The 17,524-nt window shown below is 39.6% G+C and overlaps 1 protein-coding gene across 1 annotated transcript in view; it reads left to right on the top strand.

The window, feature by feature from the left end:
• Positions 1–17,524, top strand: part of IQGAP2 (IQ motif containing GTPase activating protein 2) — a 277,799-nt gene that overhangs the window by 142,495 nt on the left and 117,780 nt on the right. Inside the window, exons 4-5 of the mRNA XM_080804306.1 lie at positions 4,359–4,436; positions 8,206–8,282. Of these exons, the coding sequence (XP_080660432.1) occupies positions 4,359–4,436; positions 8,206–8,282 (155 nt within the window). The remainder of the gene's footprint in view (positions 1–4,358; positions 4,437–8,205; positions 8,283–17,524) is intronic.

Below are 17,524 nucleotides of genomic sequence, written 5' to 3'. Positions count from 1 at the left end.
ACTCGATGGGTGTGTGTAAAAATGTGGACCTATGGGCCCACCCCAGACTACTGAGACAGGCAGAATCTCCTGGCCAGGGACCCAGGAAGCTACCTCTTAACAATCAGCCCAGGTGATTCTTTCCTCATGGATTACTTGCGTTTGAGATAATCAAACATTATCTACTGGTAGGCAAATAATATAATAAATTTTAATAAAGTTTATAGGGAAAGAAGGTCAAGTTTTACTATGATAGAAATACATAGAGGGTAGAATTCACTTATCCATATAGTGCTTATCAACACATGCCATGTGCCAGTGTGCTCAAATGGGAAGCAAGGCAGACATGATTTCATGGCAGTTAGGGTTGGGGAGACAGACTATAAGTAAATAAACAGTTGTGGGTTTAAACAGCGATGAGTGTATGAAGGAAGACATGAAAGCCAGTGTTACTGACAGATAGCAATGGACAGAAGATGAGCCTTCCTGAGGAAACGTTTACCTTTCTGGCAGGAAGAAGGAGAAAAAGATCATTCATGTGTAGCTTTAAGGGTGGGGAGCAGGGAGGACAGTCTGGAGAAAGGAGCCTGTTTTTGAGAGACCTGAAGAAGAAAAGAGCTTGGATAAACAGAATGGCTGAAAGCCTGTGGTGAGGGGCCGTGGTGAAAAATGAGACCAGGATGGAAGATACGTGACTTCATCATAAGTAACAACAAAGGAAGCCATTGAAATGTAAAACAGAGGCATCGTGGCTTTACAAAGATGCTATGTGAAGAATAAATTAGAGGATGAGGGTGGGGGCAGTCCAGTGAGGGGATTGCTCAGCACAAGCCACAGGTAACAGTGGCCGGTATAGATAAGAAGTAAATGGATTCAAGAGGGAAAACAACCTAAAGAGGGATTAGACATGGGTGGACGGCCATGAAGCAAAGATGGACAGTGGGGTGTGACCAAGGAGAAAGTGCCAGGTCTAAAGGGGGTGGAGTGGTGAAAAGGCCAAGGCTTCCACGGTGAAGGCTTGGAAGATGACTGCGTGTTCCCAAGGTGGTTAAGGTGGGCAAGGGAAAGAGGAGGAGGGAGCATGAAGGACATTCCCTGAGCTTGATGAGGCTCAAGAACAGAAAACAGTATATTTCCAGGCAGTACCTTGGTAACTGCAGACGTAAAATAGATGTTGACTGCTTAGGTGAGCCTTAGGTGGGGAGAGCATATACAGCAGTTAGTAGTGTGAACTGTAGAATCGAAGTACTTCAAAAGCTGGCTTCCTCACTAACCTGGCCTCTGTGAGCCTCCGTTTCCGCACCTATAAAGGGGGGATAACAACAACAACTATCAGCCTTTGTAGAGATATTGTGAGGAAAATACGTGATCATCTTTGCAAAGCACTTGGCACAATGTCTGAGGAGGTGAGTGCACTGTGAAGGTTAGAGGTTTGGTTGTGAGGTTCCGTGAGCCATAAATTGAGTAGGTTATTTATTTGGACTTGGAATCAGGAGTCCTACAACCTAATCTTGACCTGAGCTTAACCAGTTAAAGCAATTTCAAGTATCTTAAATACCTGGACCCTGCCGTCAGTTTCATCCTCTACAGAAAAAGCAAATCAGAATAATTATTGTCTTCTAAGCCACCTCATTGTTCCAGAGTGCTTTGATTCTCTTGTGTAAGAAGGTACACAAGAAGACTTCAGTAATTCCTCATCTATTCAGTTTAAGCTACAATAACCTTATTCGTTGGTGCAATAGCAGAGGAAGACCAGCATGTACTTTCTAGTCCAATTGCTGGACGAAACTAGGTGGACAGACGTTAACAGCCTTTGCCTAAATAAGACGGTAGACATGCCGTCTAGTCTAGTATGAATATGTAGGGCTGGTGAAAAAAAATAGACAAGGTGAAAATGGTTATCATGGACTAAGATTATTTTGGACTAAGATATAAGAATGTTTAGAAAACTATTTTTGTTCTAATTGAAGTAAGTTAAATTGAAGATGTTAATGCCCATCCCACACTGACCTTTCTTAAGTATGTACACCATAAGATTCTAAAGTCAGCATTCCTCAGATGTTTAGAATGGATGAAGGATTTGAAATCTGTCATTTCGTTTACTGCAGAAATAGGACCAAGATAACCTCCCTTTCCTTCAGTGGCTCTTACATGGAGCCCTAAACCTTTTTCTGATCATAAGGTGCATAAAAGTTGCAAGCCTGGTCTTATAGCATGTAATAATTACAATAGCGAATATTTGTTGCCTTCTTAGGTGCTCTTTGCAACTAACTGCTCTATGTGTCTTCTCAATTCACCTCCTCAACTCAAAGCAGCATGCTATATACCCATTTTATGGCAGAGGAACCAAGGTTCAAAGAGATTTGTAACTTTCCTGAGGTTACCTAGCTAATAAGACCACTGAATGAATGGAGGTATCTGTTTCACAATTTGGATTGTTGAAGCCCACCAGGCAAAGATTGCCTAGAAATCAGCCTTCAAACAAGGCTCAAACAAACAGGTTTATTTAACTTGTTTTGGCAAGAAAAAAAAAAAAGACACATAACTCTGAGACTATGAACAGGAGAGAATAGGGGTTTAGTGTAGAGTTGGGCTTATACTGGAGATTCTGGTATGGATTTAGGGGAAGCAAGGACCAGTTAGCTTTGGGGAGTTGTCAGGAAGCAGGATCAATTTGGTGTTTCAGTAATTTTTATCTGGGAGATGAAAAGATAGAAGGGGACTGTCAGCCATCAAAACAGTTGCTCTTCTTAGTTGGAAAAGCAGGACATTTAGTTACTTTGTGGTGCCTAGGGTCCTCTTCTCTGTCTTGATGTGATTGTGGATTGTTCCCATCTTGTGCCTCCATGGTCACAGAGTGGCTGTGTCTGAGAATTATTTGTATTCTGTAAAAGTTGTTGATGCTGAGTCACGCTCAGACAGTACCGCCTGGCTCTTGATTCTCTGGGCTCCCTCCTCCTCCCCCTCCCTCTCTTCCCCTGCCCTTCTTCCCTCTCCTTTCCCTTCCCTCTGCTTCCCTCTCCCCCACTCTTTCCTCCCTCTATTGATTTCATAGTAACAGCTGATTTTTTCCATCCAAAGAATAATCCCACCATCATTAGGTCCTATGTCTGTCCCTGGGGAATGTTAGCCCAAGGAAGCTTTTCAGATTCAGAGAGAACTCATCTTGAATCTCAGCTCAGCCATTTAATACCTCTTTGACCTAGGCACCTTAGTTGATCTTTTTGGCCTAGTTTTCTTCATCTCTAAAAAAATGGGAAATGATAATTGCCTTGCAGAGTGTTTTAAAAATCAGAGATAATTTACATACAGTGCTTGACACCCTGAGTTCAACCTGACCACTATTAAAAAGGCATAAACATTGGTCTAATGTTAATTTGTTTTATGCTTTTAAAGTATAAGTCAAACAGCCACAAAAATATTTTCTCTTACATAAACTATTTGATTGTAGAAGGTCACAGAAGATGGGAAGAGCCAGGCTTTGTGAACATGATTCTCTACTATTGGATATTATATAATGAAACTTGCTGTAATTATGTTTTTACATATATTAAAATTTTAAACTACATAACATTATGCTAGACTCATTTAACAAATTAAAAATACAAGGTAGAATTAAAGCTCTCAATATTTCAGTACCTGATAAGACTTGATGAGATACAGGAAAGGTTACCACAGTTACAGACCATGTGGGAAAAAATGGCGCTGAGGAAGGCTGTAAAGAACAGTGGAAGACATAGAAAGCCTGTTGTCATTGTATGTGTAGAAAAAGGTCTTGTAAAACATTTCCACTGAAGGTTTACTTTTTACACAGGCAAAAATTAGGGTTAAATTATAGGAGGAGGAGATACTGAAATTACTCCTGAACCGTGAGATGGGTTTTGTTTCCATTTTTTTTCTATATTTTTCTATGTTTTCCAGGTTTTCTACAGAAATCCTATTCATGATCAGAAAAAAATATTTTGGCAGAACCAGAAACCAGGAAAAAGGCGTTCAGTCTTCTAAAAATCCTGTTTTTCTTGAAGTTGCTAGGTTTCTCAGCCACAGTTGCCAAAATCTTGACACCGCGTGTGTGTATGTGTGCGTGTGTGCGTGCACACACGCATCGCATAAAACATCCTTAGGCATGTGCTAGACATTAAATGGTCTTTGAGGTTCTAGTTCAGAATTACCTCAAATATGTGAATGGTGGAAACTGGAATGGTCCATTACAAACAGTGTTGCTGAGATAGTCCAGTCTTCTTTACTGTGTCTCCAGTTATTTTATGATTTAATAACTCTATTTTAAGAGAAATGAAATTGGAAAACATCCTGCTAATGAAAAAAAGTTGTTACAAGTGACTCACTTTTCGTGTGGTCCCTTCTTCTCCCCACTCTAGAAGTCCGGCCTTCATTTTCGACACACGGATAATACGGTCCAGTGGTTAAGAGCAATGGAGTCTATCGGTCTACCCAAGGTAAGCCTGAACTGGGAAGGCAAAAGGGGTCATGCGAACACCTCATTATGAAAAAAGGTTTGGCATCTTGGGATATGTTAATGTGGCAGATGGCCTTATTGCCTCAGGCGCAACAAATGTGAGGACTCCACAGAAATGTGGGAAGGCCTGTACAAAGTAATATATGGCAGGAACTCAGAATGAAGTATGTACACAGATGGAGAGCAGCTAGGTTAAAGCATGTATAAATTCAACAAGGCCAGAACAAGCTTTAGCTGGTAGATAGTTAATTTAAAATAGCCACCTCCTTTTTCTGCATTACACTACCATATATTGTATCACTGTACATTATAATGACAAAGGTATTTTTACAAAGGATTATTATAGATCATAGTATCAATTTGAATGTTAAAAGCTAGAGGGTTATAGTTCTTCCTCTTGAAATAGCTGTCCCAAATAAAACTTGCCAAATATTCGGAGCGTGTTTTATTGAAAGAGCGGGTGCCCTTCAGCCTGAGAGACAAGTAGACAAGTAGAGGAAATGAGGAAGTAATTAACGTTTGTTAGAAATTGTAGAGTGATTTCTTCAACTTCTTATTTGGAAATAATTTTAGATTCACAGGAAGTTGCAAAAATAGTGCATCTTTGCGTATTCTTCATTCAGCTTCCCCCAGTGGTGACATCTAGTAACTGTAGTAAAATAATAAATCGACGCTGGTGTGTTACTGTTTAGAAGGCTACAGACCTTACTTATATATGTATTGATTTGTGTGTGTATGTGTGTGTGTGTTTCTGTGTGGTTTTATGCCATGAATGTATGTGACCACCACCACAGTTAAGATACAGATACCACAAAGGAGTAGGTCTTGACGTGGTATCCTTTCCTAGCCCTGTCCCCTGGCAGCCACTGATCTGTTCTCCATCTCTCTGGTTTTGTCATCTTGAGAACGTTAAAGAAGTGGAATCCTACAGTAAGGGATCTTTTGAGATTGACTTTCTTCCAGTAAGCATAATGCCCTCGAGACCATCAGGTTTTTATAGATATCCATAGTTCCCTCCTTTCTATTGCTTATTATGTACAGCTGTTATGAAGAAATAATGTAGGAGTGGTCCTCCTCGAAGGGGAAAGGCTACTGATGGAAGACCTGTGTTGGTGGTGATATTATTAATTCAGGTTTGAATGAACAACCTACCACAGCAAAAACAGAGGATTCCTTAATGTAAAATATAAATGCCTATTTTCAATCTATCTGAGCTTATACCTGATTTAGCTCTATTTGTTTTATCTCAGAATAGTCCATATTGATTTCTTCTTCCATTTTTAACCAAATTACTTTCCCTTCTCCTAAAATGCCCAGAACATTAAATGCTATTCCCATCTGGGCACTAGTTCTAGAATTCATATTTCTAGATTGTTATTTAGCAAGTACTAACAGGGTAATAAACAGAGTAATAAGGAAAGAAAAAATTTCAAGTAGATTTTTCTGTATGAGGCAACATACTTTAAATTAGGATAATTTTGTTACGTTTCATAGATTGGATTTAAACTTTTCCTAATTGTGTGTGTTGGACCAGGGTTTCCTTAATTTTAAGCCAAATAAGTGATCCATGTAGCAGATGCTGTTTTAACACTGATTTTTTTTTTAATGATTGATACATTACCTTGCAGGGATGAGAGACCGATAGTATGTTGAACTGATGGATGTCTTTGACCGCTATTAATGTCTTCACTTGCCAATATTAAGTGACTCCTCCATGCTCGGAATCATGTTAACACTGGGGATACGGTGGTGAATAAAATGTTCTGGGCAACTCTGTGAATTGATCGGTTCTTACTGCTAAAAGAAGATCTATTCATAAAGATTTCCAAAAGAAATGAAACTATATAAATACACATTTCCATATGGAGAGATATAAAGAAATATAGAAAGTTGTTGAAAGGAAAGGGAGTGGGGAGCTGTAGTGTTCTTCTGCTTCCCCAGTAGACCTGTTCTTCTGAACTGGGAATCCTCTTGGGACGGACGCTGTAACAGCAAATGTGTTGAGGGAAAGTTGAAAAGACCCTTAAAGTTTCCTGGGCTGCAGACGTTTCTTCGAGCGGTCAGGGACTGTACATTGTGGCTGAGGAAACTTTGCTGCTTTCTTCTCCCAGCTTTTTTCAATGTCCAATAGAAAATTGTACTTGAGGGGCGCCTGGGTGGCTCAGTTGTTAAGCATCTGCCTTCGGCTCAGGTCATGATCCCATGGTCCTGAGATTGAGCCCCACACTGGGTTCCCGGCTCAGCAGAGAGCCTGCTTCTCCCTCTCCCTCTGCCCCCGGCTTGTGTTCCCTTTCTCACTTTGTCTCTGTCAAATAAATAAATAAAATCTTAAAAAAAAAAAAAAAAGGAGAGAGAAGAAAATTGTACTTGAGTGTCAAGTGCTACCATATGATAAAGGATATAATTTCAGTTTTTATGTCAACTTTTGCAAAATATCTACTAAAAGCCAGAAATGCCAGTATGCTTATCTTTCTCTTAGAAGCTTCAAGCCTAATTATTCATGTTTTGGTGCTTAGGAGGGGAGAGGTTTGCTGCCTATTCTGAAATGTTTCTTATCAAGCTTTTAGTTTCAGGCTTAAAAGTAGTGTAAGTGTGTATAAAAAGCCTCAGTGTTCAACCTTACCAGTTAAGTAATGCCATATATAGGTGTTAATCCAAAAAAAGTCATCAGGTGTTCAGAAAATGCAGGGATGTTCATTGCAGTGACTTTTATTTAGGACAAGTTGGGGGCAAAAAAAGTTCAGCCTTGGAGGACTAGCTTAAATTATAGTTCAAAAAGACAAAAGAATCGCAAACATCTATTAGAAATAATGTTCTAGGGGTCCCTGGGTTGTTTAGTTAGTTAAGCATCTGCCTTTGGCTCAGATCATGATCCCTGGGTCCTGGGATCAAGCCCCACATTAGGCTCCCTGCTCCCCGGGGGTGTCTGCTTCTCCTTCTCCCTCTGCCTGCTGCTCCCCCTGCTGTGCTCTCTCTGTGTCAAATAAATAAATAAATAAATAAATAAATAAATAAATAAATAAATATTTTCTAAAAAAGAAAATGTTCTAACAGAATAATGAAAGGGATGGAAAACAGTCATGCTCTATGGTACTATAGTAATACTGTACTATAATATTACTGAGGTTATCATATTACAGTTTTGTTCTCACATACAGACATAAACATAAAAAGTCAGAGACACATACGGAAAAAAGACTAGAAGAAAATATACCAAAATGCTAATGGTTAACGATCTAGAAAGTGAGATTATAGGTAAAGTTTCTCTCATGCTTCATTTACTTTTCAGATTTTATTTGGTAAAATGTGGTTCCTTCCAGCAGAAAAGAACATCAGTGTGTGTTGTGTGTGTGCATACCTGTTCACACAAGTGTGAGGCTAGGTGTTTAACATTATAATAAAACACTGTACACTGGACACCCTTCTCAGAGTACATGTTACAGGAATGACCCTGCAGAGCCTGACCGGGCTTACCACGTGTGGAGCGAAACTGTCACCTAGCTCTGTGGGAGCAGCCTTCTTGCAGTGGCGACCTGGGAGTCCCCTGCTCTCCCAAGCCCACCAGGGGGCATGCTCTCAGGGGACCAGGTGTGCCAGTGGGTCTGCCTGTAGATCGAAGGGGAGCAACGACGGTTCCTCTGCATTTAAATAAATGCAGCAGAGACAATCCAGGTAGCATCATTGAGGAGATTTAAAGTAACTGTGCAAAGCAAAACATAATAAAACACATTGTTTCTTTTGTATTCCAGATATTTTATCCAGAAACAACAGATGTCTATGACCGGAAAAACATACCCAGAATGATATACTGCATTCACGCATTGAGGTGGGGAGAAAGATACAACTAAGAGTGGAGGAAGTAGATTTAATGAAACTAGTTTCTATTTTAGAAAAGGGCTCTTAAGTTACTTAAATAATCTGAAGAACTTTTTATTGGATGGAGCTGTTTTGAATTTGGCATAGATTTTTTAAATTGTCACGTAAGTACAATCCTTGAAATGGAAAAATATTTTTTCTGATTTCTTAAATCTAATTCAAAACAGAATACCAGAAAATGAATGAAAGACCTGTACGTATAATGAGAAGATATAAGTTGAAACTTCTAGGGATCTCCTATATGTTGCCATATTCTTGAGTTGTGATCTAGTTTCCCAGTATAGCCAAAATACATCCAATGAGCAGCTTTAATGGTCATTATAATTTTGATATTCTTAAATTATCCTTTTGCTTCAATTCTTATTATAGACTAATGAGGTCCAATATAAGGTTAGTTTCTTTTGACCTTTGCTCAATAGAACTTGCACCATAAGGGTGAAGAAGAAGCGTCAAGAGTTGCTTTGAGTAAATAAAATCAAGATACGTTCATTTTTTTTTTAAAGGAGGAGAGGAGAAAGGGCAGAGTGAAAGAGAGAGAGTGAGAGAGGGAATCTTAAGCAGGCTCCATGCCCAGGGTGGAGCCAAACTCAGGGCTGAGTCTCATAACCATGAGATCATGACCTCAACTGAAATCAAAAGTCGGACTCTTAACCAACTGAGCCACCCAGGTGCCCTAAGATACTGTCGTTCATTAATTTAAAGCAATTGTTTGATAACTTAATTTTTGAAAACACTTAAATTGTGCTAGTTCATAGATCATTTTTTATCTTAGTGGACTGGAAGAAACGCTATTTTTAGATGGTAACAAAGATGATTCTGAAAATCCAGTTTATGGCTGTCATCCTGCATTCACGCAGGTAATGGCTGGAAGTCTTCATGTCTAATTAAATTTTAAGTTTCTTCTGGAACATCTGCCTTGTGTTTATATCACAAGTCATTTTCCTGGCAGAGTCTTCTGCATAGAGGTTTATATTAACTTCTTTCTGGCTCTTTTCCCCTCCAGAGGGAAAGGTTTCTATAATAATTCATTGCACTGCTGGCCTACTAGAAAAGAATTTTGATTATGTCATATAATTTGACTTTTCCCCCCGATCAGTACTTAGGAGATTTCTTTGGAAGATGACAGTTGTTTGAAATACAGACCAAATGTAGGTGCCTTTCTCTTTATTCTAGTAATTTAGAGTGGGCTAGAGGGCGGGATCACTTCTGTACCTGCCTCCTCATGTGTGGCTAGTATGTCATTACACCGGCAGTGTTTCTGAAACACTGAAACACTGAAACACTGAAACACTGTGTTTCAGTGTTTCAGTTTCTGTGCAAAAGTGCTTGTCTTGGGGAATATTTTCATATGTGTTGCCCAACATTCCTTGTCAAATATTTTTCAGAGCTTAAAATGATCACTTAACACTGTACTTAGTACCACTTTTGTGACCTGCTAAGCCAGCTACAATTAGTTAATGCCATCATCATATCCACGCATCATAGTGCTAATCTCCAAATCTGTGGCATGCTCTTGGAGTATCTTGGACAAGCTTAAATTGATTTCCCGACAGGACACCTGGGGTGTTAATGTTAAGCTGCTTTTAAAGAAATGGTGTGCTAAGTTCCTTTCCAGTGATGTCACTGTTCTTCCTCTGAAATTGTATAGAACTGCACTGAGGCTTACAAATAGTTTTGTGATCATTTCAACAATGGCTTCAGCAGTTTGGTAAATGAAAAAAAGGCAACTTCTTATTCTTGCCACTTGTATGCGAATGTTGGTGTGATATTTTCTAGGACTGTTTTTCTCAGTCTTGCAATTACTCATGGAAGTCTCCATTACTGTTGATCATTCTGGAGCAAATTTCTCTTGAGCATGTCCCACACCTGATCTGACCTTAGGTAGGACCTTTTCCGTTTACTTAATAAACAGCGTTCCCTGGGACAATCTCCTTCGCTCTTCTCTGTCCTAAACTTACATATGATTGCTTCTTGGTAAAGAACTAAGAAGTCTCATGTATATCTAAAGTTTTTTTCTATCAAAACTTTTTCCCTCAATGGTTTAGAATACAGTCACTCAAATGAAGCCGATATTCTGCTCTGTTGGCCAAGACATATTTGGGAGTTGGGTAGCAGAGCCCTTTACTAAGTACAGTGGGTTCGCTCTCACTGGATAATTAGAGGTGATGCTGAAAATGAACACATACATGCCTGGCCATTATATCCTGGCTGGGGATACAGCAACATTGCTGGTGTAGAAAGTCATCATTACTGGACAGGGAATTGGGCAGGTCAAAGGTTCTGAGTATAGATCAGGAGCCAGGTGGAAAGATATCCCAGGTACCCAGGCACTACCTTCCGGCTGCCCCAGCCCATGGGCCTGCTGTGATCTGTATTGTTAGATCTCAGCCCAGCCAATTTGTCTTGCATTCCCTGTCTTTTTGATTTGGGCTTGACAACCTCATTAATATCCTCTGGGGTTGTGCCCTTGCTTCCTGTTTGTATCTGCTTTCCACTTTTCCTGCCTGGCCCTCACCTTTTCACTCTTGTTTCTGACCCTGGTCTTGTTGCCTGCCACTCATTGCCCCCTTTGTCTGAAGCTTGATGTTCTCAGTGAAATGCCACCAGGGATGGTTAGCTCAGCAGCCCCAGGGGAAATCCTCACACTTGACTTCACGTAGAAAGACTCACTTGAGTGAGAGGTGACCTCATTCTTTTTCAAAGAAATGTTTATCTTTTTTTAATGTAAAATAAACTTAAATTCTCATTGTGGGAAAAATTGGAAAAGTCGGAAAAAAATATCAAAGGAAAAGCTAGCTAAAGTACATCGGTATTGCAATACCGATGTGACTGTTTTGGTGCATTTCCACTTAAAATGTGTACATGGCTTGTTTTCTTTTTGTGGCTTCATTTGGAATGTATGAAAGTCTGCAACGAAAAGAAATTGGTTCAAGAAGTGAGAGCCTTGCTAACAAGTTACTGCTAATGATTTTTTAGCTGGGCATCGATGCCTGGAGGAGAACACTTTTGGCATGTTGTTTGTTGCTCAATTTGTGAAACACTGTTAAATATTTGAACATTGGTTATAAATTAAAATTGAAAAATTTTAGTAAAACTGGTATTTGAACACATCAGATACCTTAAAGGGCAAAGGAAATACCCAGATGTATCATTACAAACTAATACACTTAAACCCATTCTGGAAGAACTTCACTGCAAGTTTCACTCATGTAATTATTGATGCACTAATTTTGACTAATCCCAGGACTAGAATGTATTGACTGTTAGCCAGAGTTGACATGATCTTCAGGACACGAGAAACAAAAGAACACCTCCACACCTGCCCGGGTTGTAGACCTGGTTTCTGATAGGTCAGTTGTCAGGGGGCACATGGTCCTAGTTTGGTTTCTTCCCCCTAGGGGAGTCAGGCCCTGGCTACCAGGCACCAGTCAGACCTTTATAATTTTCAGTAAATGACTTCCAGGTAGGTTTTTATTTTCATTCTGGTCCCCACGCCTAGCCCACCCCACATCCCCCAGAAATGATTTACCACCTGCGTCTCGCTCAGCCAGCGTTACATAACCCATTGTCCTGTCATAATGATGTATTGGCCTGATCTGTTAACATTATTAAAAGCTTCTATATGCCTTTTGAATATTTTCTTGAAATTAGTTGGGCATTCTAGAGGTTTCTCACCCACAAGATGAAGGATTGACTACCTAATGATCTTTAGTAGATGGTTGATTTGGCTGATTTTTCATCTCAGACTATGTTTCTGGATCCTCTGTCTGTTGATGATGATGTGACTCTCAGGGCCAGACGCCCTTCTCACCTGGGTGTTTCGGTCACAAACTTTGTGTTCTTCAGGACTTTCTTATCTTGGTCACTTCCTTGGTTTTACATGACACTCTGGCTTAGAGTTCCTGGTTTTTATTCTCGTGGTATAAGTATAATATAAATCGTATAAACATATCTTTGTTCCATAGACAGACACAGAAAAAACAAAGCCCCTGTATTTTAATAATACATCCCATCTTGTTAAAAATCAGTACAAGTAATTATCCGTGTCTTACTTGGTCAATTCGTATTACAGTTTCCTTCCTGTACACTTTGTACCATTCTCTTTTGATGAGGGCTATGAACTCCTGGCCTTTCACCGACTTAACCGGGGTTAGAATCTTCTGTTCTGATGGGTCAGATTGATTTTCTTTGGTTAGTGGGAGCTCTGTGGGACCAGTGCCTTCGTCCTTGTAGCACTGTCCCTGACATTATTGGAAATATCCTCGCTTTGTGGTCACAACAGAATGTTCCAGTCCTGTCGTAATTATTTCTGCATTTAGATGTGAAATCAACTCCCCTCCAAGGAATCCTTTACAAGTCATATGTTCATAATGATTTTTCCTCATTTGATAGATGAGGGGTCTGGGTTCTGCTTTTCTTACCATGCAAAGTTTCTTGAACCATTAAGACAACACCAAGCTGAAGATGAGCCTGCCTCCCCTCTGGGTCCTGGTTGGTGCTCCTGCAGCAGATTCTGTCATGACCGCCCCAGCAGCTATGTTTTCAGATGCAGTGATGATGCTGAAACAGCACACATTTGGGGCTTGCATTTGTGAAAATGGCTCCGGTGACCCCACTCCCAGTTAACCAGTTGTCCTTCCAAATGCACTGATTGCTTAGAGAAGAAGCACACTTGCCATCAGGTGGCTGCCTTGCAGCCTATACATATATGTATTTATTATATACGTAATATATATTTCATATTGTACACGTAATACAGATTATGTATCTAGCCCTCAGGCTTTCATGCAGAACTCTCTTTGGCTTACACTTTGTGCCCTAAGGGCCTTTTACCTTTTAAAAAACCAGTTGATGACTTATACCAGACTGATGGCATACTGATACCAGTACGATGAACATAGTTGCATTTATAAAGAAGCTTCCTAGAAATAGTTTCTTAACCCAAAGGGCAGGTTCTCCTTTCATGTTCTCAGGAGGGATATGTGGAGATGGCAGTATTTGGGATTAAGATGAGAAGGACAATGACACCTTATGTAGCTTTCAAATCACTCCTTGTTCACAATTCCCCATACTCTAGACCATATTCTCTCCTCCTCCTCATATCCCAAAATAGTATCCAGACGCCATCTTTTTGTCCTACTAAATTCTAAGCTCTCTGAGATCGTGAACTGTGCCTTGTCACCTAACACAGCACATACACATCACTGATGCCAAATTAAGTCTCTGGAGTTCATATTTTTAAATTTTTAGCTGGGTTAACTGAACTAATTTCCCTGTGGAAAGGGTGCCTCAGGATTCTTTATTTTTGATTGACTCTTAGATGAAAAACACTAGATTTTGACATGATACTGGCAGGGGCATATGTGATTAAGATGGAAAAATAATTTGGTTCTCTAGATAAAACCACTTAAAACATGGAATCAGGGAAAATAGTAAAAGGTTCTTAGTGTTGAAAATGGGGAAACTGCTGTGGTGAGTTCTTAATAAGTTAATTATTATTGGTTATTAATAAAGGACACACTTATTTAACAAGGATCATAATAATAATAAAAACAAACAAGTATATGCCAGGCACTGTTCAGAGTTCATTTTACAGATGGCATCTCATTTAATCCTCACGGTGTACTTATGTCATACATACTGTTAATAATCCCATTTTATAATGAAAGAAACTGAGGTACAGAGAAACTGAGGTCACACAACTAGTATATGGCAGAGTTGGGATTCAAAACCCGGCAGTGTGACACCAGGTCCTGGGCTGTGACTGGCTTAGTCGTTGCCCTCGGGAGGGAGTCACATGTTTCCATCCTACTAAGAAAACTCTAAAGACAGCGTCCAACTTGAACCTGAGAGGCACAGGCCTCTCCGTGGTTAATTTTAGGAAGTTTTAAAATGAGAAATCACGGAACCTCAGAACTGGAAAGACCTTGAGAAGCTACTTTTGTCCAGGTCTTCATTTCAGACATGAGGGGACTGAAAACAATGGATTATGACTTGCGCAGAGTTACACAACTAGATGGGGCCAGCCTTGCAGCCAGGATTTGGGTCTCGGGATACTGGTCCCATGGTCTTTCTGGTTGGCCCCGAGGCTTTGATTTATAAGTGTTCATCTCACATGCTACACCATAAAGTGAACTGCCTAGGATTTGATCCAGAAAAACTGAAATAAATTCAGCTCCAGCCTTGTGAGTTTGCATTCCATTACTGTAGCTCCTTTTAATGTGTATATAGAAAGTAGCGGGAAAAGCCCCTATAGTACTTTTTTTTTATTACTTCTTCCGGTGCTTGAACTGATATTATTTGTACAAATGGGAGCACATGGGCTGGAGAGGCTTTAGCTACCTCAGGGCAGCCTCTCTGTAACTGGCCTCTAAGTGGTACGAGTGTGCTGTCCCTTTGGTGTGGTAAGAGCCTCCCTATTTCCCACCAAGAGCTTTCTTCTTTGGGGGAAGCTAAGCGATGATTTCGTTAATTTCCTTGGCTTCCGTGGGAATCCTCTTAGCCCTTTATATTGGCTCTTAGGCACGTAAGGTGCTTAAAAAGTTGTGTTGAAGAGCTCCAAGAATTGGTGTCTTTTATATTGGACAGGCTTTTTATTTTTTTAAGATCAAGACTCTGGATTTGCTGTAGACTTCAGGTAGTGAATGGCCTCATTTGAATTTAAATGCTTGTGAAGGAGTGGGCTGCTATGGCTGATTCTTTCTCTCCTGGGAATAGTGGATATGTGCATAGGAAACTGCCCTTTTCAATAATCTGCTTGGAGGTGCCTCTCACGCAAAATTTTGTTATAAAACTCCCACACAGTGAAAAGTGGCGTTTTTTAAAAACAGCTAATAATTTAAGCTTTAACAATGAGGCAATAAATGTTGAAAACTGAAGCCAGATTTAAAATATACATTCACATTTAAACATTTTGGGTGGAAGTATGTATACACAGATGAGATTTCTGACTGATCCATACCAACTCCAGGAAATCTATTTAAAATCACTTTAAAAGCCAAGATTGTTTGATCCAAAAGGTAACTTCTCAGCACCACCTTGTGGTAACTTTTAGTTAAAGCAGAATGTTGGCTTCATTGTAGGATTTATATTAGTATTACAGAGTACAATGGAGAAGTAGAAAGGATAATTGGAAATAGTCACCTAATTTCTTCAGTACCACAGGGGAAAATTAGCACTTTAGTATAATATAGTTCCTAGTACCAACAAACCTGTATTTTGTGGAAACCTAAAGACTTTTATTTTAGGAACAGCGTGGCAGAGAAAAAGATTTTTTTATGTAGTAGATATTCCATGCATAGTAATTAAATGAATGGATAAATAGAGGAAATAATGTGAAAACAGTTAACATGAAATTACTGAAGTAGTAACTTTTTTAAAAAATCATTTGCAGTAAGCAAGGATGCCATCCACTGACCACATAGATGAGATGGGATTGACTGAGAAACAAGTCAGAAGACCACAGCCCAGAATTCACAGGATGCAGCAGAGCAAGGAGCTGCCTTGGGGCTTGCTACAAGCAAGCCAGAAATAAAGAGATCCCAAAGCCAGCATTAACCCGGAAGCCCTGATGTAAGAAGGCAAGACATGGGGCACCCTCGTGGTGTCGGCCCCACGTTCCCCTATGGTCTCTCTAAGACTGGCTCCTCTCATGGGAACCTGTGGTCAACAACAACAAAAAACAAGTCCCAAGCCCCAAGCTGAGCCCCAGATCAGGAAATGCCAGGCATTTGAGGGAAATCAACCCTCTGAAAGTGGCCTTAGATTCAACAAAAAGAAGTGACAGCCAAGGAATAAAGGAAAATATTAAGATAGGTGATATTGGTAATTTATTCAATCATCTACTTAACAAGTACTTATTGATCACTTCAGCTTACAACAAAAACAAAGATAAAATTAAGAAAGAGGAAAATTGGAGGGGGCACCTGGCTGGTTCTGTCAGTAGATTGTGCCGCTCTTGATCTCAGGGTTGTGAGTTCAAGCCCACAATAGGTGAGGAGATTACTTAAAATCTTTTTTAAAATGGTGCATCTAGGTGGCTCAGTCAGTTAAGTGTTTGCCTTTGGCTCAGGTCATGATCTCAGGGTCCTGGGATTGAGCCCCCTGTCCACCTTCCATCCAGCTTCCTGCTCAGCGGGGAGTCTGCGTCTCCCTCTCCCTCTGCCTCTCCTCCCTCCCAACCCTGCTCTACTCACTGTCTCTCTCAAATAAATAAATAAAATTTTTAAAAACAAACACCCACAGCGTTAAACACTTAACTATAGATAGAAAATTGGTTGTTAGAAGACATTTTATGAATGCCTCCTACTTAAATTTTGTCACATTTTCAAAGTTTCTTCCATTAAATGATGTGTATATTTTCTTTGTAGAAATTGAAGAGCGAATGATTTTTTTGTCATTTCTTAATGGGTGACTTTTATTTTCCTAGAATTTTTTTGCAGCTTTGCCATACCTATCCATTTAATTCTGTTTAATTTTGGAGTCTCTGTTAGTACAAAGGTACAGTTGAAGAGGTTGCCGTTTCATTTGTTCCGCATGATGTGGGCTCCCTCTTAATAGGAATATTTTTTCCATGTCATAATGAGAAGTGGTTCGTAAAATATTATAGTTTTGAAAATGTCAGCCTACTAGTTTTAATCCTAATGACTTGTTTGGCATGAACCTTTGGTAATAAAGTCTTCAGAGGCCGTGTAAATAGTTTTATATCCCTGATTATCTCTAAAGACCTAGAATTTAAACTAAGGAATGTATCCTGTCTTTCTTGCTTTAAATTATGAATACATAATGCCTATTTTATATTGAAGAATGTTCAGAGTCTAATATGTTTTCCACCTGTGGGTAAGATATGAAAATCATATTGGAATTGAATACTAAAATTACAATTACCATATGTTTAAAATGTCATTTATTCTTTGTTCTTTGGTTGTGATTTTGAGGGAAAAGGGGAGAAACCAACAAAAGGTAAACTCGCCCCCTCCAAAAAATATTTAAAATTCAAAAATTTATTAATAGGCATTTCCTGGAAGAAAGGGACATGGAACAACCTGTGTTTGAAAAAGTGTTTATCCTCACGACTAACAAAAGGGAATTTAGACTTAAATAACATCTTTGGCTATCAAATTTGCAAGATTTTCCCTGATAGTATTCTATGGTGCAAAGGGACGAAGAAAATGGCATTGTCATGTATTGGTG

This window comes from Martes martes (genome assembly GCF_963455335.1).
Source record: "Martes martes genome assembly, chromosome: 5".
Classification (NCBI taxonomy): domain Eukaryota; kingdom Metazoa; phylum Chordata; class Mammalia; order Carnivora; family Mustelidae; genus Martes; species Martes martes.
The sequence above is the reverse complement of the archived record's forward strand: the minus strand, read 5'-3'. Positions and strand labels throughout refer to the sequence as shown.